The sequence below is a fragment of the Nematostella vectensis genome, chromosome 10 (genome assembly GCF_932526225.1).
Source record: "Nematostella vectensis chromosome 10, jaNemVect1.1, whole genome shotgun sequence".
NCBI classification, from domain to species: Eukaryota; Metazoa; Cnidaria; class Anthozoa; order Actiniaria; family Edwardsiidae; genus Nematostella; species Nematostella vectensis.
This window is the reverse complement of record NC_064043.1, coordinates 11,916,336-11,938,988: the sequence shown is the minus strand read 5'-3', so window position 1 is coordinate 11,938,988 and position 22,653 is coordinate 11,916,336. Positions and strand designations below refer to the sequence as shown.

Here is a 22,653-nt window from a genome sequence, read left to right as displayed (position 1 = left end):
ACCATCTAACTCAACTTACATCGAAATAACACTGGGAATAGAACCCAGAACCCAGTGATAAGAGGCACAAGCACTACAGAGCGACCGGGAAACCTGTGTTGAGAGGCACAGGCACTACAGAGCAACCGGGAAGCCTGTGGTGAGAGGCACAGGCACTACAGAGCGACCGGGAAACCTGTGTTGAGAGGCACAGGCACTACAGAGCGACCGGGAAACCTGTGTTGAGAGGCACTACAGAGCGACCGGGAAACCTGTGTTGAGAGGCACATGCACTACAAAGCGACCGGGAAACCTGTGTTGAGAGGCACAGGCACTACAGAGCGACCGGGAAACCTGTGTTGAGAGGCACAGGCACTACAGAGCGACCGGGAAACCTGTGGTGAGAGGCACAGGCACTACAGAGCGACCGGGAAACCTGTGTTGAGAGGCACAGGCACTACAGAGCGACCGGGAAACCTGTGTTGAGAGGCACAGGCACTACGGAGCGACGCTCTGCCAACTAAGCTACCTGGGCTCCCCGACACAATCTTATGGACAACAGCCCAGATAATGTACCTCTAGCAAAGAGTCTTCCATCTCCGCGAGCTGGACTTTTAGCTCTTCCTCTTTCCGCAGCAGCTCCGTCTTCTTGACCTCAAGCTGAGGCTTTTCATGCTGGATCGTGATGCCTAAAAGCTAAAAAAAGGGCTCACGTTATATTGATACCACGTCCAACAAGATGTACTCATTGCGAGACCTACATTCTCCTTACCTGGTCATTAAGACCTACATTCTCCTTACCTGGTCCGTAAGATCTACATTCTCCTTACCTGACTCGTAAGATCTACATTCTCCTTACCTGGCCCGTAAGATCTACATTCTCCTTACTTGGTCCGTAAGATCTACATTCTTCTTACCTGGTCCGTAAGATCTACATTCTCCTTACTTGGTCCGTAAGATCTACATTCTCCTTACCGGGGCGGTAAGATCTACATTATCCTTACCGGGCCCGTAAGGCCTACATTCTCCTTACCTGGCTCGCTAAATCTAAATTCTCCTTACCGGGGCGGTAAGATCTACATTCTCCTTACCGGGCCCGTAAGACCTACATTCTCCTTACTTGGCCCGTAAGATCTACATTCTCTTTACCTGGACCGTAAGATCTACATTCTCCTTACCTGGACGGTTAGACCTAAATTCTCCTTACCTGGGCCGTAAGACGTAAATTCTCCTTACCTGGCCCGTAAGACCAGCACGAGTTGTAGTGAAGTTCACTTCGGATATTATGGCGAATGCATCTGGTGGAAGATCTGGGTTTGGATTCCTCGTGGCCATAAATAGTCTGCATGCAGAAACAACAACCTTAAGTCCAGCCTAGATGCAAAGGTTAATGTATGAGTGAATGAATTCAGGTCGGTTGCAACAACTTACTTGAAATCCTCGTTGTAGTCAATCACTTTTTCTCCAATCTGCACCACAAAGCGAGGTCCTACGAATCAAGAAATCAAGAGTCATACAATCGAAACTGGCAAATTTCGGAAGGTGTTTACTTTGACCACTTTAGTGCGAACTGCGTCAAAACATCCTAACCTTGACTGATGAGGTCACCGCGGAGGATTGGGTACAACACTGGATCTATCCCATCCATTTCCTGAATAAGCAGAGTCTTGCCAAACCGCACTGCCAGCTCAAGACCAGTGGAGAAGTTAGAGTCCTAGGAGACGCAAAAATCAGTATCGATTACAGTATGTCTCTGCAAAAAGGCTTATGACGATCAGCCTAGGCAAACCCAACTCAAGACCCGTGTAGAAAAGATACATATATTTGGTTCTTAGACCACGAGAAACGCAAAGGAAAACATATGACAGAAAAGTTTTATTAGCAAATAAGGGGTATCTCATATTTCCCATTCAGATATAAAGGACACAGGTAGAATATATAGAGAATACTACATGGAAAGTGCGCGCGTACGGTTTTTATTCACGAGTTGTGCAGTATCAAAAAACGAACAAGTGAGCGCACAACGAGTGAATAAAAACTGTACAAAGCACCTTCCATGTTGTATTTTGTTTATTATACACATACTGAGAAATTTATAATAAGCTTATTACATAATATTTTATTAGACTTGGCTGCAGAGGCTCCGAGGTTTGTGCTGTTCGACGGTTCAGTTGAACAGACAGAAACTTACATTGAAATGAATCTGTCTCGCTAATGTCACGCACGAGACTGTAGCTCATGTTACACAAGTAGTGCACTTTTTAATCTCTAAAATCTCGACATCGATAAAATAAATAAATTACTAAATGGAAAATGCTTGTACGATTTCTATGCACTCGTTAATGAGTTGGGATTAAAGCCATTCAAGTGCAGTGAAAAAATATCGTTCGTCCAATCAGAACCGCGAACGACTTTTCTTCACGGTGAATAAACATCGTTCGCGCCTCTGATTTGCTGAGACCAGTGAACGAACGAAAATTTACTGAATATGTTTTCAGCGAGTATTTCTCAGTATGTATATAATAAAAGAATATAGGAAGTTCTCGGAAGCAGGCATGGTGGAGTTCTATTTGGTCGGTTCTATTTGGATGACTTTCTCGGTGTCAGGGTAAGTAATTCTGTAGACAAATTCTCGACATCGAGGGTCACTCAAACCCTCAAATGTAAGGATTGCTAGATGTGTTCGGCAATAAGCTATAAAGAAATCCTTACTAGAGACTACTTTTAGACAATTTTTATTCACGAATAGTTTTTGACAATACCAAGGGGAGAAATAATGGAATTTAACCCTGCTTCGCAACACTCGGCCCTCTCTTCTTGCCCATCTCTTGTGGAATAGTGAGACCCACCTGTTGGTTGATAACCTCAAGACGCTGATCCTTGAGGTTCGTCTTGAGCCACTCGGTCGCACGTGACGATGGGTCCACCAGGAACGGTCGGACTGCACTCTGAAGGGGGCAAATGGGTAAATGTGATTAGACGAGGAGCACTTATTATCTCAGGAATGGATCACTTAAAGGGAGCGGTAGACTTGTGGACGAGGTAACACAAATAAGAAAAACAGTTCGGAGGCAAATAAATGCAAAAAGACACATGGCTAATTATTTGTCGTATCCATGGGATCCTCCAGCCCGTGGATAATGATTAACATTGTTCAATAATTCAAATAAGACAATACTAAAACCGACCTTTTGGCATATGCTGTCTTGTTAAGGTAAAAACTAAAGAAGGAGTAAGTGTTTTACCTTCATAATGACAAGAGCGTTCTCCATGGATAGGTCATCACTGGGCAAGCCCTCGGATTTCCACACGAGCTGCTCGCTCTCAGTGCTCAGGAAGCGCCTCAACTCAAAGCCCTCGAGTGCCATACTGTCACACCATCTCTTCATCGTGTCACGGCGCACATCCTCGGGAGCACTACTCAGGTACGTGACGAACCCTGCAGCGAGTTGCGCACGACGAGGGAGTTGCTCCAATGCCGCGGTCATCTCATGCACCTAGCATAAGGAAAGGGGTAAATCTCAATGGTCATCTCATGCACCTAGCATAAGGAAAGGGGTAAATCTCAATGGTCATCTCTGCACCTAGCATAAGGAAAGGGGTAGATCTCGATGGTCATCTCATGCACCTAGCATAAGGAAAGGGGTAAATCTCGATGGTCATCTCATGCACCTAGCATAAGGAAAGGGGGTAAATCTCGATGGTCATCTCATGCACCTAGCATAAGGAAAGGGGTAAGTCTAGATGGTCATCTCATGCACCTAGCATAAGGAAAGGGGTAAATCTCAATGGTCATCTCATGCACCTAGCATAAGGAAAGGGGTAAATCTCAATGGTCATCTCATGCACCTAGCATAAGGAAAGGGGTAAATCTCAATGGTCATCTCATGCACCTAGCATAAGGAAAGGGGTAAATCTCAATGGTCATCTCATGCACCTAGCATTAGGAAAGGGGTAAATCTCAATGGTCATCTCATGCACCTAGCATAAGGAAAGGGGTAAATCTCAATGGTCATCTCATGCACCAAGCATTAGGAAAGGGGTAAATCTCAATGGTCATCTCATGCACCCAGCATAAGGAAAGGGGTAAATCTCAATGGTCATCTCATGCACCCAGCATAAGGAAAGGGGTAAATCTCAATGGTCATCTCATGCACCTAGCATAAGGAAAGGGGTAAATCTCGATAGTCATCTCATGCACCTAGCATAAGGAAAGGGGTAAATCTCAATGGTCATCTCATGCACCTAGCATTAGGAAAGGGGTAAATCTCAATGGTCATCTCATGCACCTAGCATAAGGAAAGGGGTAAATCTCAATGGTCATCTCATGCACCAAGCATTAGGAAAGGGGTAAATCTCAATGGTCATCTCATGCACCCAGCATAAGGAAAGGGGTAAATCTCAATGGTCATCTCATGCACCCAGCATAAGGAAAGGGGTAAATCTCAATGGTCATCTCATGCACCTAGCATAAGGGAAGGGGTATATCTCAATGGTCATCTCATGCACCTAGCATAAGGAAAGGGGTAAATCTCAATGGTCATCTCATGCACCTAGCATAAGGAAAGGGGTAAATCTCAATGGTCATCTCATGCACCTAGCATAAGGAAAGGGGTAAATCTCGATGGTCATCCCATGCACCTAGCATAAGGAAAGGGGTAAATCTCAATGGTCATATCATGTACCTAGCATAAGGAAAGGGGTAAATCTCAATGGTCATCTCATGCACCTAGCATAAGGAAAGGGGTAAATCTTGATGTTAATCTCATGCACCTAGCATAAGGAAAGGGGTAAATCTCAATGACAGCGAAATAAATCAACACAAAATTGGTTTGCTCTGTTGAAGGGCTAGCAATGGACAAAACTATTAAAAGTAAAAACTATTTAAAGCTTTTGTTGATTTATTTCCCTGATTCCACCACACCTAGAGACAACCTAAGTATCTAGTCGTACCAGTCTGAGTAACAACCTCACGTAGCTAGGAGCTCGCCAACAATGAGTTATTAAACCTTCTAAAGCTTCCACAAGGCAACATGCTAGTTGAAAACAATGCAAGAGATTCTGCGGTCATCACGTGAATTTGGTTAAAAAAGTTTTGGGGGTCTTTTTTCGATCGCTATCCAAAACATAGTGTTCTACCGCGCAGCGAATGTCCTATATTAATGTTCCTTTGGTTTACTGCAAAAAAGAGATACTGGAACTGGTCTCTGCCATATACAATGGGCTTTAAGGCAGAATCTCTCATTTAACATCACCACATTATATAAGCCCCATACAAACTCTTCCATCAATTCAATGTTGTATGGTTTGCAGAGGAGTGCGGGTGATTTGTTTGTTACCTGGCCAGTCCATCGGTTGAATTCGCCGTCTAGTTTACTAACTAGGGTCTCGGCGGCAGCGATCGTTTCTTGAGCTTTGTCCAGCTCCATTTTGAGCTGCGTGGCTTCCTTTGTGCGCAGCTCGAACCTTCACAGAAAATTAAGCATTCATTGGAAAATAGAACAAGGAGTCATATAGTCATAAAATACAGCAAAATCAGTGCAGCCATAGCATAATCAAACCTTGTTTTTTTTTTTGTCTAACTCCTACATATTTCTGTACTTCATACCAACCTGTTTCGCATCTCTGCAACCTCGTGATCCACCTTGTCCAAGGCGCGACCAAGCTTTTCCAGGCGCTGCTGAGATTTGTCCAGGTTTCTGGGCAAAAAAAAAATACAATTTGAAAATTAAAAATACTCGAGAATCACACACAATACACGAGATTCACGAGACTCTCAATTATATACCGTTTTAAAGTATCAGGCAACAATGTGGATAGGTATTTTGAAGATTTCTTGTAGATAGACCGCATCTTTTTTTAAGTAAATGATAACAAAGGAGTTATTGGCCAAGCACTATTCAACATAACGTTTTTAGACGGTGTTACCTTTGTAGCTGTGCCTGTTCGTTCTCGAGCGGCTCGATTTTTTCCAGGACGACTGAGAACTTGACGTTTGCCCTCACCCACGCGGCCAGAGGGGCGGCCGCTACACTCGCACGCTTTGCAAGCTGAAGCATCACAATGATGAGTTAACCTTTGCTAGATATAACATGTCTCAATGCCTTGGTAAGAATTCGTGTTACACACAAAGTGAAGAAAAAAAAATTCCAAGAAATTCCCTAATAATGTAAACGGGTACCGTAAAATGCGCGTGGAAGCTATACTACTCAAGATATTACTGTTTTATTTGTTGGGATCCCCCATTTCATCCAATAGATAAATATCGCCTCCGGCTCGTGCTACAAAATTAGTCTAAAATACTATTTTCGCCTACGAACCTCATTTCGATTGTCATAGAATATAAGCTAGTGGCACGCGCATAACAACCTAACTTTATCTTTGGAGAGACTAGCTACCCTTTTTACGTTTTAGTGTTAATATACTTTTAAATATGACCTTGTAGAAAGAAATCATCTTACCATATCATATGCTGCGTTCACACGTTACGGTACCAGTGTGGACGCAGCATTAAATTAATTCTACTGTGATCACCTTAGGGTCGAAAGAGTTTGCGTTCTTGGTGAGCAGCTCCTCCACGCTGGCTCTGATATCTGGCGTGATCTTACGCGCGTCAAACGAACAAATCTCGTCCTTTACACCACGCTTGGCCAGGAAACTAAAAACAAAAATCGCGAGATTTCATGAGATTTCATGATCTCTATGAGATCATGGGCAATGCAGATTCAACTCCAGAATACATGTCACAAATAGTTCACAAAAGGATTTCACACAAGGAAAAATAAAAAAAGTAGACGCGTAGTCTGAGGTTTAGCCTAATGTTGGGCCAATGTCAAACAGTTGGCTCGCCAATGCTGGCACTGTTAGTGCACAATGTTGGGAGGTGCTGGTGCTGTTTCTGCGGGGCTTTAGTTTACAAATAGCCCTATGACATACCACACAGGGAAATAAATCAACACATGGTTGAAATGGACGAAGAGCTAACGCTCGAAACGCCAGCAAAACTATTCAATTTTTACCTATCGAAGAGATTGGAAACTCAAGGGTAATAGATCATGGAATCTGGAATAATAGCGGGAAAAAGCCCCAAATAAAGTTCACCATTCAAAACTAGAAACTCTAAGAAGAGAGGACAAATTGTTCAAGTAGCTGATATCCTAACTAACCTTTTCATGCTAACCCATGACGTATCGAAAATTCCCATGAGCCTCAGCACTGCCTCCAGGATATCCCGGATGACCTCAGGGGGCATGCGTAGTGAGCGTATCTCGGAAAGAGACTCGGGCTTGATGTTACCGACAGCGTCCTTTGCCTCCTGGACCAGGGGCTCGATCTCCGACAGCTCGATCTCTATAGCCTTCTTTCGCTTCTCAAGTTTGACGGACTCCTCGCCTTGTTTCTGTTTCAGCGTTTCCATCTCGCTCTTAGACTCGCTTGCACGCTGCAGAGTAAATAAATGCGTACATTTGTCAATACACGAGTACATTTGGGTACTATAAAGCGATCGAAGACTGATTTTACCGATTCGGAAAAACTGACCTTGCCTCAAGCTAAAACAATTTTCCAGTACACAAAAGTGAATTCGAATGTGATACATGGATTCTAATAAATCAATCTGTATTTTAGTAATCGCTCTAAAGATCAGAATAGCGTCTGATTTACCCATGGTCGACCTGGGTGAAACGAACAGTGCTTTACTTATGTTAGGCTGGTAGCAGAATACATGCATGCTCAACCTGTGTAAGACCGGCAGTATCGTAGCTGCATGCTCAACATGTGCAAGGCGCGCAATAGAGTAACTACATTACCTATCTATGACGGGCAGTACCGTACCTTCATGCTCAACCTATGCAACTAGGGCGGTAAAGAACCTACTTTGTCAACCTGTGTAAGGCGGGCAGTATTGTACCTGCATGCTAGTGGTAATCTCCTGTAATGCAGTGTCCGCCTCCTCTTGTTTCTCCGCAAGCTTTCGACTTTGCTCTCCAGCCTTCTGCTTCAAGTTGTCCACGAGGTTCTTTGCATCGGTCAGCTTGGAGATACCAGCCTGTCCCGGCCCAACATAGCTTTAGACTTAGTGAAATATATACAGCTCCAACATGAGTAGTAAAAGGAAGTCAATATGGACAACAACAACAACAACCACAACAACAACAACAACAGCAACAACAGCAACAACAACAACAACAACAAAAACAACAACCAAAACAACAACAACAACAACAACCACAACAACAACAACAACAGCAACAACAACAACAACAACATATAATAACAACAAAATAGCAATGGTAGTCTTTTTTGAAGTAACAATACGTTTATCGACGTCTATTTGAAGGAAGGTCAGCAAAAGCTGTTATACCCACTCTCTCTATCCCTTAGTTCTCTGTCCCTTAAACAGGATTTGGCTGATGGTCTAATTTCGGTAAGGGGGTTTCTTGATGCCTGCGGGCTGCCGACTCACCTGTAGATGGGTCTGGCGTTTGACAAGACCCTCCTTCTTCTCCGTGTAGATGGCTTTGTAGTTCTGCAGGAAGGTCATGTAGCGGCGTGGAGCGGCATCCTTGGGATCACATCCCTCGTGGATTGCAATGAAGCTCTTCACCAGCTCATCTCCGCTAGACTTTTTCCCCTTGGCCTGGTCAGCGGTCACGCCCTCATCGGGCATCAGCATGCGTGGGACTGGGGAGAAAACGAAATCAAATGGGAAATCAACAACCTAAGAGAGCTGTAAGCAACAGCTGCACAACATTGAACACCTATTTTGAATAAGGCTGTATTCAAGAACCCATGAAAAACACGTTTTTTTTGTCAGTTGAGGACGGCGAGATCGACGTTGTAAACCAGGCTATCTTTTTTCGCTAAGGCAGAAATAAGCCCGTAGCTTTCTTTAGAATTCAGCGTTTGCAGCCTTTGAAAGAATTTCGTACCATCGCATAAATCCAAATAAACCCCTACTGGAGCTTTTTGCTTCCATCTTCACAAGGTGCGACGCACAATACAATACATGGATTGTGTGGACACATTCAATTATCATCGCAAAGTGACAAAAAAATGTTCTGATTTCTATAGCGCTTTCTAGCATGGCAAGATGATCAGAAGAAACACAGGCTTCTAGTAAGCTAATATACGTTTAACAAGTCAAATTCATGGCCGAGAAACAGAAAATTACTCCCCATTCCTCGACCGAGAATCGAAAATGTTTCAGCAGAGGTGAGAGGCCCCATACGGTGACCCGCTAACACACTAGGCCACCTGTGGTGAGAGGCCCCATACAGTGACGCTCTAACAGACTGGGCCACCTGTGGTGAAAGGCCCCATACGCTGGCTGCTAATACACTGGTCCACCTGTGGTAAGAGGCCCCATACACTGATGCGCTAACACACTAGGCCACCTGTGGTGAGAGGCCCCATACAGTGACGCACTAACAAACTGGGCCACCTGTGGTAAGAGGCCCCATACACTGAAGCGCTAACAGACAGGGCCACCTGTGGTGAGAAGCCCCATAGGCTGACGAGCTAACACACTGGGTCACCTGTGGTGAGAGGCCCCATACACTGAAGCGCTAACACACTGGGCCACCTGTGGTGAGCAGCCCCATAGGCTGACGAGCTAACACACTGGGTCACCTGTGGTGAGAGGCCCCATACACTGAAGCGCTAACACACTGGGCCACCTGTGGTGAGAAGCCCCATAGGCTGACGAGCTAACACACTGGGTCACCTGTGGTGAGAGGCCCCATACGCTGACATGCTAACACACTGGGCAACCTGTGATTCCAATAACTTACAAAACACTTACTTTGTATCATGCTCTCCTTGCTCCACTGCTCCATCCACTGCACAGCGCACGTCTTGAAAAACGCCGGGTTGGACTCGCAGTTCACAATAAAACTTGGCGACGAGGAGTCCATAATCAGCACGATGTGAAGGTTAGTGCGCACGCGCGACGCAAAGTACGAAAACATGGTGCCGCGAAAGCCCTCCTGGGAAGCCTGGTCCCGCAGCGGGGAGAGAAGGGGTTCTAGCTCCTCGGGCGAGTACAGGCCGGGGATCTCTCCTGCGCTCAACAGACTGTTGATAAGCTCTAAGATGGCGGCGTCTACGAGCTGGTGGTCTTCTAACACGAACGCCATTTGCTCGCCGTCGATACCAGCTTTTTGCATAACCTGTTATTTGAATGAGACACATACAGTAAATACCTTTTTAAAGCTTTGGATTTTGGATTTGCCGCGAAATGTCTCGCTAAAGCTCAGTTCCAGAAAAAAAAACACTTCAAGACAAGGCTGAAGACATACGTGTTAGCTACCGCGGAACCCCAGAAATAAGCCGCCTTCCATAATACAAGCCAACCACAGCTAATTATCTGCCGAGCTTAAAATTGTTTAATGACTGCAGACAACTATCACATAATGAGGTCGTTTGAAAATATGTGGAAAATATATGTTGTGGCGGAATATAAACAACCCAAAAAGAGGACATATAGTTTTAATACTACGGCATACTCTGACAGAACATGTAGATCTGCAATATAGCTATAAAGTACGAGAAATACGCAGCTATCTAGTTTACCGTTTTGAGGTCATTTTTGAACTGCTTGAGCCCATATGCGCGTGACACCTTTGGCGTGACAAGCTCGATGTTGTGCATGTGCGTGACGAGTGTAACGGCTGTTCTACGGCCCACACCACTACGTCCAGCTAGCAGGAGTGAGCCTCCGGGCACCGTAAGAGTGCGGTCGACTCGAGCGATGTTGTCCAGGACTTCCTTGAACATCAGAATGTCAAGCTCACGGTTCTCGCGCGCTGGAAACGGGAATAAATATAATGAAATAAATTTTCGTGGGTAACGACCGTCCTTGCAGCTGGACTGCTGAATTACACAAACACAACCAGCTAAGATCGAAATTGCTGGCTTTTGTGGGGGAGAAAAACAGGAGAACACTCGAAGCAAAGGCAAGAACCAATTAACTCAACTCACATCGGAGCTGGGATTCCAGCCTTGAACTCAGTGGTAAGAGGCACTGCAACTACAGAGCAACTACCAACTACTCCATCCAGCATCCCGGGCATTCAGGGAAAAAACTAGAATATAGGCCCAAGGACTATATCAAGCATGTAATAATTTAATGAATACCCTGATGTTTTTTTCGTAGAGGACTAAGCGAACCATGGCCATCATGCCAAAAGGAAAAGAAGGAAGAAATTTGGTAGAGTCGAGGCATGACAACGATAATGACTTACGCAAGAAAAAAAGCTAATATCATTGACCACCATGGACAAAAATGACTTGCCATTGACTACCATGTACTGCCATAACATGCCATAGACTACCATGTACTGTCATGACTTGCCATTGACTACCATGGACTGCCATGACTTGCCATGGACAACCATGGACTGCCTTGACTTGCCATTGACTACCATGGACTGCCATGACTTGCCACTGACTACCATGGACTGCCATGACTTGCCATGGACAACCATGGACTGCCATGACTTGCCATGGACTACCATGGGCTGCCGTGACTTGCCACTGACTACCAAGGACTGCCATGACTTGCCATTGTCTACCATGGACTGCCATGACTTGCCATTGACTACCATGGACTACCATGACTTGCCATTGACTACCATGTACTGCCATGACTTGCCATTGACTACCATGGACTGCCATGACTTGCCATGGACAACCATGGACTGCCTTGACTTGCCATGGACAACCATGGACTGCCATGACTTGCCATGGACAACCATGGACTGCCATGACTTGCCATGGACTACCATGGACTGCCTTGACTTGCCATTGACTACCATGGACTGCCATGACTTGCCATTGACTACCATGGACTGCCATGACTTGCCATGGACTACCATGGACTGCCATGACTTGCCATGGACAACCATGGACTGCCATGACTTGCCATGGACAACCATGGACTGCCATGACTTGCCATTGACTACCATGGACTGCCTTGACTTGCCATTGACCACCATGAATTGTCATGACTTGCTATTGATTACTGTTCCGTGCTTGATGCAGCATTCGCCCTTTATTGCACATTTGTTACACAAGCATGAAATCGCTATATTCCTGACGGTAATCATGAAGGCATAATCCTTACCGTATGTTTTAAGTCCTTTAGAGATGACCTGCTTGAAGTCACTTGTCTCCAGTTTGCCCAGCTTTCGACCATAAGGCGGAAGAGCTCCACTTGAAAGCACAGGAGCGCCCCCATCCGCTTTCCCCTCCTCCCCTGGGGCAGGATTAGCCGGCATGGCGGTATGCGCCCCCCACGTGACAAAATACGTGGTCTCCAAGCGATCAAAAGAGACAGACCAATCAGATCGTAGCTGGGAAGCCAAGATGCTGCAACAATAATCCCATGTTGAGGAAACAAAGTTCAGGTGAGAGACCAATATGTGGTCCAATTTATCTTGAGTTGTTGAGGATAAGGAAATACAAAACGAGAAGAAATAAGGGTTGACTGCATCATCACGCACATGCAAAACATCAGTTGCAATAAAAAAAAAAAGAAAAAAACCCAGAAGATCACCTCAATCATTTTCTTGCCTGCACCCGACCTTCTTACTTGTCGAATTTATTGACATTGCCAAATCTTGTCAAATCTTGTCGAATCTGTTGAGACCTTGCTCAACCCTTGTTGAGTCCTTTACCCCCCCCCTCTACCTGTCGAATCTATTGCGTCTGATCCCCATTGTAACCTCCTCCCCTCCGAAATGTCAAACTGGAGTCCTGACTCAACCCCTCAGAAGTACATTATGTCTTCCCCTTACTAGTCGAATGTGTCGGGTCTGACCTGCACCCCCCCCCCCCCGACATTACCTGCTAAATCTACGAAGCTTTAGCCTCCCCCTTACTTGTCCAATCTTTGGAGTCTAGTCCCCTACCTGTCGAACCTCGAGTCTTAACATACCCCCACTCTCCTCCTTTTCCTTACCTATCGAATCTGTCAAGCCCTTGCTTGCCCACGAGTCTATCTCGGAAAAGCCGCCTGGCCTCGTAGGCCCAGACCTCCAGCAAGAGATTCGCCGAGCTGTCACTAGAGCCCGGGTCCAAGTCGTAGCGCAGCAGGCTCAGTACCCAGTTGGTGAGGTCACGTGGTGTGAACAGGTAATGCGAGTAGTCGTCTACTGTGAATTTGGCGCGAATTTGATCGTACACAAACACCATGGAGCCAGCCAATGTCTGGATGTTCCTCACTGATCCCCACACGGGGTGGGAGCGTAAGGTTTTGTGCAGAACTGGCTGGAGGTAAGCGCTGTAGATGGCTTGAAGCTGGCTGTGATCGGGATATCTGTCGAAAAGGTTGATACTCTATTTAAACGCCATATCAACGAAAACCAGTTAAACAACAGCACGTCCGTAGGCATGAATTCCTCAAAAATTATCCTGAAGCTTGCGCGCAGTCATGGCTGTGGTTCGCAGATTCTGTTTCGTAGTTTGAGATCGCCTGGTAAGGTCACACTGAAAACAGTCACTGTGCATTTTCACACTTTGTTAATTTGTTTGTCTTTTACTCACCTTTTTTATAGAGTTTATATAGTTGTTGCTGTTTTGTTGTTGTTTTATTTTTTTAATTTCCAAGGGTATCAAATTATCATTTTGTTTTGTTTTGTTATTGCTGTTGTTGTTGCTTTTATTTTTGCTGTTGTTTATTTTTGCCATGTCAACATTTTCAGTTTTCCAATTCCGATCACAATGAATAGTAGGTGTTGGCCGCTTAATATGTGGCTGTTCAACTTAATAGCGGCAGCGCTGTCAAATAAGCGCTCTCCAAGGTTCCTTACCCTATGGAGCAGACCCGCACGATAGAGGTGAAGCGCGTGGTGATAGAGTGCCTACCCATGCCTGTTCCCGCACTCATGGACGCTACCACCTGAACACCCTCGAGCCCGACCCACTCAAGGTTATCGTCATAGAAACCTTTGTACGTCAGCACCTGCAAGACGACACATTAGAGACATTTTAGCGTGTTCAAGGGAAAGTGTTACGGAACAAATTTGATACAGGTTTACATGAAGAACGTTCAAGGAAATTCACGAAGATCGTCGCCACAGTAAACATTCTTTGACTATTAAATCTTCACATTCATGATTATACTACTTATATTTACCTATATTGTAATAGCCTACCTACTGAAGGAATCTTATACTGCCCCCCCTCCATTTTTTAACCTTTGTTGTATTTATGTTCTGACAGTAGCCTACCCGTTGAAGGAATGCGATGAGCTTCTTTCGGTTTAGTCAGGTTTGATAATTGTCTAGCTAACTTACCTATATTGTGATTATGACGTACCTGTTAAAGGAATGCGATAAGCTTATTGGTCCCCGCTTGTCCAATTTAGACAGATTGATTACACTACTGACTTACCTAAATTGTGATTATGACGCACCTGTTAAAGGAATGCGATAAGCTTATTGGTCCCCGCTTGTCCAATTTAGACAGATTGATTACACTACTGACTTACCTAAATTGTGATTATGACGTACCTGTTAAAGGAATGCGATAAGCTAATTGGTCCCCGCTTGTCCAATTTAGACAGATTGATTACACTACTGACTTACCTAAATTGTGATTATGACGTACCTGTTAAAGGAATGCGATAAGCTAATTGGTCCCCGCTTGTCCAATTTAGACAGATTGATTACACTACTGACTTACCTATCTTGTAATTATGACGTACCTGTTAAAGGAATGCGATAAGCTTATTGGTCCCCGCTTGTCCAATTTAGACAGATTGATTACACTACTGACTTACCTATATTGTAATTATGACGTACCTGTTGAAGGAATGCGATGAGCTGACTGGTCCCCCACTTCTCCGGTTTAGGCAGGTTGAGATCCTTAAGGTGCCTATATTGTAATTATGACGTACCTGTTGTAGGAATGCGATGAGCTGACTGGTCCCCCACTTCTCCGGTTTAGGCAGGTTGAAATCCCTAAGGTGCCTATATTGTAATTATGACGTACCTGTTGTAGGAATGCGATGAGCTGACTGGTCCCCACTTGTCCGGTTTAGGCAGGTTGAGATCCTTAAGGTGCCTATATTGTAATTATGACGTACCTGTTGTAGGAATGCGATGAGCTGACTGGTCCCCACTTGTCCGGTTTAGGCAGGTTGAGATCCTTAAGGTGCCTATATTGTAATTATGACGTACCTGTTGTAGGAATGCGATGAGCTGACTGGTCCCCCACTTCTCCGGTTTAGGCAGGTTGAAATCCCTAAGGTGCCTATATTGTAATTATGACGTACCTGTTGTAGGAATGCGATGAGCTGACTTGTCCCCACTTGTCCGGTTTAGGCAGGTTGAGATCCTTAAGGTGCCTATATTGTAATTATGACGTACCTGTTGTAGGAATGCGATGAGCTGACTGGTCCCCCACTTCTCCGGTTTAGGCAGGTTGAGATCCTTAAGGTGCCTATATTGTAATTATGACGTACCTGTTGTAGGAATGCGATGAGCTGACTGGTCCCCCACTTGTCCGGTTTAGGCAGGTTGAGATCCTTAAGGTGCCTATATTGTAATTTTGACTTACATGTTGTAGGAATGCGATGAGCTGACTGGTCCCCCACTTGTCCGGTTTAGGCAGGTTGAGATCCTTAAGGTGCCTATATTGTAATTATGACGTACCTGTTGTAGGAATGCGATGAGCTGACTGGTCCCCCACTTGTCCGGTTTAGGCAGGTTGAGATCCTTAAGGTGCCTATATTGTAATTATGACGTACCTGTTGTAGGAATGCGATAAGCTGACTGGTCCCCCACTTGTCCGGTTTAGGCAGGTTGAGGTCCTTGAGGTACAGCACGAGCCTCTCGCAGTCCTTGGGCCGGTACACGCGGCCCGTGTTTGTGCTGATCACCATGCACATCTGCTGAAGCTTCTGAAGCACATGCGCGGGCGAAGACTGGGCGCTACAGTGGACAATAGCGACCTGGGTCGAGCGCAGCTGCTCAAAGCAATGACGTAACAGCATTCTATAGAGAGAGGGGGTATAAGTCATAAATAAGGTGCGAATTGCAGCTATGTTGCGTTACTATTCTATAGGGAGAGACGGTATGAGTCGAAAGGGTATAAGTCCGAATTGTAGCATTGACATAACAGCAACCTGATTTTTTTGAGAAGAAATTTTTGTGATGCGATACTATTCTATAGCGAGAGGGTAGACTGCCCTGTATTTGAGTTTTAGACTCATATCCACTATTGATAAAGCCACTCAGTATGCTGCGTGATTAGCACTTTAAGAAGCTACCAAGGCACACTTAGCTAAACAGCCATAAGCTTACTCTTTGCCGCAGCCTTCAGGCCCCACCAACAAAAATGGCTCGCGGTAATCGGTGTGAAGCCAAGGGGAGAACATATCCAGCCCTCGCTTGACATCAGACGTCTTAATAACAGGCTGACCGTTCGTGGTAGAGATCAGATCATCCACGCTCAGGGAGTCAGGGACCTGTGCAAACACGGGGATGTAGCGTAAGGAGAACGTGCATTAACCCCTAACTATTATGTGAGTAAGAGGTAAATAATAGGATTCCTGAAAGTAGTGTGAAAGGAATAGAGACTGCACTTCTAACTGCAGAATGGCGCGATATCAAAATCTAGAGGAAAAGGAATCGAGCCCGGGTCAGCTTGGGTGTAAAAACTTGGCTGTTACACCGTGTGGCTCGGAAGGAAAAATTCAATGGCGTTCCCGGTTCGCGAAACCTTAGCTGACCAGCCTGTCATAGTGGGACATAAGGAACTAATCTAGAAGGGGGAGTCCATCTTCAGTGTGTGTACTTGGACCATAACCAAAAGGGGATTAACATACTAATACTTCTCTCATTAATGTTAACTCCGTGACAGCAAAGTGCGCCTCATAGAACAATACAGATAAGAGCCCATGGAACTGTAAATTGTAACTCAGCCTATGACTGAAATTCTTCTCTACTTTTCTCTTCTCTTCCCTTTCCTCTACTCTACTAGTGTGTCCGTGGGGGGGGGGGGAAGCATTATATCGAATCCGGTTTCCTTATTTTCAAGCGCGAGCACTAGAAGATTGTCATTTCAAACCCAATATTACGTAAAATTTACCTCGAGCTCAAAAGATGCCAGGCGTCCCCGGTCAGAGTCGTAAAATGTATCCAACGGTCGTTTGGGATCTGGAGGCATCTCATGGGTCCAGTGGAATACCTGTCAAAAAAGGTCGATCAATGCTTCGATGTCCTTGGCCACAAAAAAGGTCCTAAAAAAGTTTGAGCTTATATACCTCTTTAGCGAAGGCTGTCTGTGTGGTGACGGACAAGTTCGCTCCCAGGCCCCTGATGAGGCTGCACACAAACTGTTGCTTGGCCCGCACCTCAAACATGTGTGACAGACCATTCATCACCATGCCAACCAGTGTTGTCTCCACCACAAGATCTCCCTGCTTTAAAACCCATTCCAGTGCCTTATAGAAATAGTCTTCCAGCCAAGTCTCCAGCAATCGCCTCTCGTCTTCCGGTCGATTTGCGAGCCAGGACTTGACAAGCGCTTTGACGTCAGTGTCTTCGTCGCTGTTAATAAGGATTAGCAAAATTAATACAATAACTAGGGCCATAGTCAAGATTCTTTGATATTTATACTATACCATAAAGATAGTAGAATGAAAGGCAAAACTATTGATAGACATTAAAAGACCGCGGTGATTTTTAAATTAAAAGGGTCCCAAAGTATCGCCTACAATGTCCATACTATATTGTTACTATACCATTATTAATCATACTAAAACGGGATATCGTAGTACCGGATATTATTATCTTAGAAAGATTATACCCATACGGGATATCGTAGTACCGGGTATTATTACCTTAGGAAAATCATACCCATACGGGATATCGTAGCGGGTGAGGCACAGCTGAGATCATGTGACTCGAACAGGAAGTTGACGTTCGGGCCAAACTGGATCCTCTCCCCTGAGGGCATGGTCAATAGTCTGTTGTCGTCAAGAACCGAATTAAGCGACTCAATCCACTCAGGGTCAATATCGCCATCACAGATGATCCACGACTGGATATCGATTGGTTCACGGACGACCTGTCGTGCGGCATTCGTGAGAACTCCGTCGGACCATTCCCGAGTGTCCATGTCAATCTGACCAAGCAACTGAAACCGATAAAACAGCATACGTTAAATAAGGCAGAAGTGTCAATTATCAAGCAAGGAAGGATTAGTCAACCAATTTTTTTTCCAAATTGATATCCTGAACTTGTGACCCTACTATAGGCAACTCTGGCTTCTACACCCTTGTAAGGTCCAAACAGCAAAAGCCTGAGGCAACTCTGGCTTCTACACCCTTGTAAGGTCCAAACAGCAAAAGCCTGAGGCAACTCTGGCTTCTACACCCTTGTAAGGTCCAAACAGCAAAAGCCTGAGGCAACTCTGGCTTCTACACCCTTGTAAGGTCCAAACAGCAAAAGCCTGAGGCAACTCTGCTTCTACACCCTTGTAAGGTCCAAACAGCAAAAGCCTGAGGCAACTCTGGCTTCTACACCCTTGTAAGGTCCAAACAGCAAAAGCCTGAGGCAACTCTGGCTTCTACACCCTTGTAAGGTCCAAACAGCAAAAGCCTGAGGCAACTCTGGCTTCTACACCCTTGTAAGGTCATAACAGCAAAAGCCTGAGGCAACTCTGGCTTCTACACCCTTGTAAGGTCCAAACAGCAAAAGCCTGTAACGACGGGAGCTATCTTCTAGTTATTTCTTTTTATTTCGGTCTCGAAAGGGGTTGTATTACTGTCTGTAACAACGAGGCGTCCGTACCAACAGCGTGTCCGTAAGGCGAGAGTTGACAGTACAGCACGACATGTACAGTACGATCAGATGTCAGTATGATCAGATAAGTATATATAAGGGTGACACCCTACCCTATCCTCCCCCTTCCCATAAGTATCTTTGTGAGCATGACAACGTAAGTATAGAGGTGTGAGCCCCTATACTATACTTAAGCGTACCCCCTTATATGGTAACGCAACCAACTATCGATATAACTGTGACCCCCTACCCTTTACTTAAGCGTGTCCCCCTTCCTATGAGTACCTGTTTCCGATGAAACCGTAGCCCGTATACCTATGTCAGTACGATCCCTTACCCTATCCTCAAGCGTGTATTTCTTCCTATAAGAACGTAACCCCCTACCTAAATAAACATGACCCCTATCCTATACTCAAGCGTGTCCCCTTACTAATATATAGATTTAGGCAGTGTCTAAAAGCGGAGCCAGCTTTATTACCCAATTTCCATAATAGGAAACTTTGGGCAGTTTAGGGGTTATGACCCCCTGAACAAAATAGTTTCTAGACTAGAATTTCTTTTGAGAATAAAAAAGAGATCCATAATAACAACATTCACCTCAGTCCATATGCTGTAAAAATACTTAAGTGCCATATGCTTAACCCCCCCTCCCACACACACACACACACACACTTTTTTCATACATGTAACTTGTTTTAAATGCACGGTCCAAGCTGGATTTTATTTCACTTCAGCTATTTCTCCCAGTAATGAAATGCTGGACCTCCTCCCAATCACCGATTCTTTTGCAGCTTAACAAAAAAATATTGCTGATATTTTAGTTTTATTTATTAACAGTGCTCTGTGTAGCTTCATTTGATAGACAACTGATACTGAACAGATATTTCCTATTTCACATTTCTATAATCAAATAATCTAACATATATGTGCCTTGCCATGTACAGCATTACTTAGTTTTTTTGTTGAGTACAGCTTTGAAGATCAAGAGACTTCAGCAGATGTTTGCGGCAAGAGAGCCCAACATTTTGCACCCAAAATTACTTATGATGAAAATTTTCATCTATTCTAAAACACAATACAGGTACAGGTACCAAATTGCTCGAAGATTCGACTACAAATCTTTGTGAATACAAATATTATAATTCACTATTCTTTTCCTACTTCAGTCTAAAAGCACAGTTATATCATTCTTAAATGTTAACCTCCCAGTTAAAACCCCAGACAAAGTTAGAAAAGAGAAATCACATTTGACAGCATCCATTAAGGAGGGGGAGGGCTTCCCCTAAAACAGTCAGATGGGGTTGTTTGTCCTATCTTAAGGGTATTGAATTATGCCAACTGCTTTTCCTTAGGGAGTGTTCAAAATGCTTAGAGAAAGAAATCGCTTGACCACTACTAATGTGCTACCTTATGGGGGTAGGAATTACTGACCACACCCAAAGTATTATCCCTTAGGGTTGAGAGTGATCATCCTCTTCTGTTTTAATGGGAGTCTTTTTGGGTAAATGGGTATGGTAAACAGCAATTTAACCCAATAGCAGATATGGTGAAGACGCAGAAATGTAGGTTCTGAATAAACTTGAATGTATCTATTTTATAATATCTTAAATGCACAAAGGATGCTGAACAGCGAATCAAATTATTGCTACTCATAAGTAGAACGAGATTGATTGAAAAGGAAAAACATATTTTAAGTGAAGAAAGGAAAGCTACATATTTTGCTAAAATATGATGCTCATCATCCATGTCTTTATTCAGTCTCACATCATGGCTTTTGGATATTAACAGTTCACCTGAATCAGAAAAAAATCGTTCGTTGTTATTTCAATTTTCTAATTTTCTTAAAACATGAGAACAAACATAGAGGAAAACAAATGATTAGATTAGTATCCTTACCAAACAGAAACAAACAGATCAATATTGGCTTTATATGAGAAAGAAAGAGAGACATTTTGACGTTTTTGTGTATTTAACATAAAATTTGGGACAAAAACAGCATAGACAGGAGATAAAGAAAAGAGAAAGACTTTGCAAGGATGATTGCGAAATGCTTTTTGTTTTTCCTCACACTTGCCAATAAATAGCAAATGAATTCTCAATTTAAAAATAAGCTTAATGATACATAGTTTTACCAACACAACTGTGTATACATGAGTCATCAAGGTCGTTCTTACCTGAGCTAGATAAGTCTTGATTTGTAGATGTATTTTTCTTATTTGAGGAAAAGTTTCTTTTTCGATTATAACAGAACTGGGAAGCCGTTTTAGTGCGCGCCAAAATAGCATCCAATCAGCGTTCAAAAAATTGATCTCTCAGCCAATTAAAAACACGGTGGAAGCAAGATAATTGAATAGTGACACCGGGAAAATCAGAGAAGTTAAAACGACGAAAATCGTTTTGTTTAAGGATTATTATCAGAAATATTTGCAAACAAAAAGAATTACTCTTAAAAGGAATATAACAGGAATTACGTTTTGATTCATATATTTTATTCACACTATTTTGAATTGAAATTTTCGTTTCTCACCTTGACTGTCCATGTTGTTTGCCTTGTGGTGTTCGCTCGTTTAGGAGAACAATTCCGTGTTTTAGCTATCATAAATAAAGCTTTTCTTTTTTTATTTTTGCTCTGTAACATCAGAATGAGAATAGTAGTGCAGAGCCTCGACAATTCCCTGATAAATGCTGCTGGTTTTGTAGCCGTTTCCTTCAACTATAAAGTTTTCAACCACCGAAGTCGAGCCGATATTCCGAGCTTGTAAGAACAAAGCAGTAGACAGATGTATCCTTCCAATTCTTATTTTCATACGGCCATTTGACTGGATAATTAGTTGCATTTTCTCTATTAAACACTTTTTTCGTCAATTCTTCCCTGCCAGCTTGTGTTCCGTTGATCGTTTGATGTCGAAAGTCAGAATAGGCTTAGTCCCCCTCCCGGCTTTTCCAAGCCCCTCCCCCCCCCCAGTTCCTGTCGGAGCCAGTGTGTCATTGGTTTAGAGCGATCAATCAATTAGCTGGCCTGGTCGCATGAGCTGGTCACGTGAGTGGTACAGCCAGCTGACAGCGTGTGACATGACGTCATTGACCACAAATTTTGAGTCGCCTAGTTTATGACCAATTTCTATACCTATGGAGCTCCGCGCGGGCTCCGCTATGAAACCGTAACCCCCTACAAATGTCAGCGTGACCCCCTACCCTATACTCAAGTGTATCCCCTCAATATAAAAAACGTAACCCCCTATCTATATAAGCGTTTCCTCCTACCCTTTACTCAAGCGTGTCCCCCTTACTAAAAAACAGTAACCCCTACCTATATAAACATGACCCCCTACCCTTTACTCAAGAGTACCCCCCTAACTATGTCAGGTTGACCCCCTCTCCCTCACCTGCGTCCTTGGCATAGCCTTTGGGTTCATGGTGTACTGCTTGACGGTCTGGCCAATCTTGCCAAGAGCCAGGCGTAGGAGTCGCCAGATGGTGCTCTTACCGGACCCAGACGGGCCGATAACGACCACACCCATGCGCTGTCGGAGCTGCTCGTACAACTCTAAAGCCTTCTTAACCTAGAAAAACACAGTCCAGCGAATAAGCGTTTCAGAATGACAACTATTTGTTTACTGTAGAACCTTTTTTTTTATTCGACAGAGCAACATTAAGCCTTTAAGGAAGTGTTCTTTGGTTGTCACGTAAAAGGTCAAAGGCTTAAACTTCAAAAAGGACTTTCTGATGGTCTTATGTTTAAGGGAAGGGTGGGCATATCCAAATTTTACAGTATAATACTGTCAGTTAAACAACTTCGTTTTGACTAAAAACATGTCAAGGTTACCTAGGCGCCGTTTTTTTTTTTTTTTTTTTTTTCATGTACCGTTCCCAATGTAAATGC

The 22,653-nt window shown here is 44.1% G+C and overlaps 1 protein-coding gene across 3 annotated transcripts in view; it reads right to left on the bottom strand.

The window, feature by feature from the left end:
• Positions 1-22,653, bottom strand: part of LOC5510621 (cytoplasmic dynein 2 heavy chain 1-like) — a 57,769-nt gene that overhangs the window by 15,723 nt on the left and 19,393 nt on the right. For all 3 annotated transcript variants that reach the window (XR_007314022.1, XR_007314023.1, XM_032379768.2), the window contains exons 27-50: positions 22,157-22,333; positions 17,828-18,123; positions 17,249-17,534; positions 17,074-17,172; positions 16,287-16,450; positions 15,731-15,977; positions 13,791-13,942; positions 12,941-13,297; positions 12,104-12,348; positions 10,552-10,784; positions 9,782-10,148; positions 8,444-8,661; positions 7,889-8,026; positions 7,146-7,420; positions 6,514-6,637; positions 5,908-6,029; positions 5,592-5,678; positions 5,319-5,445; positions 3,225-3,476; positions 2,829-2,927; positions 1,570-1,693; positions 1,411-1,468; positions 1,216-1,321; positions 556-675 (exon numbers count right to left, since the gene is read on the bottom strand). Coding sequence is in view for 1 of the 3 variants with exons in the window: in XM_032379768.2 (XP_032235659.2) it covers positions 556-675; positions 1,216-1,321; positions 1,411-1,468; positions 1,570-1,693; positions 2,829-2,927; positions 3,225-3,476; positions 5,319-5,445; positions 5,592-5,678; positions 5,908-6,029; positions 6,514-6,637; positions 7,146-7,420; positions 7,889-8,026; positions 8,444-8,661; positions 9,782-10,148; positions 10,552-10,784; positions 12,104-12,348; positions 12,941-13,297; positions 13,791-13,942; positions 15,731-15,977; positions 16,287-16,450; positions 17,074-17,172; positions 17,249-17,534; positions 17,828-18,123; positions 22,157-22,333 (4,473 nt within the window). In the remaining 2 variants the exon portion in view is untranslated. The remainder of the gene's footprint in view (positions 1-555; positions 676-1,215; positions 1,322-1,410; positions 1,469-1,569; positions 1,694-2,828; positions 2,928-3,224; positions 3,477-5,318; positions 5,446-5,591; positions 5,679-5,907; positions 6,030-6,513; positions 6,638-7,145; positions 7,421-7,888; positions 8,027-8,443; positions 8,662-9,781; positions 10,149-10,551; positions 10,785-12,103; positions 12,349-12,940; positions 13,298-13,790; positions 13,943-15,730; positions 15,978-16,286; positions 16,451-17,073; positions 17,173-17,248; positions 17,535-17,827; positions 18,124-22,156; positions 22,334-22,653) is intronic.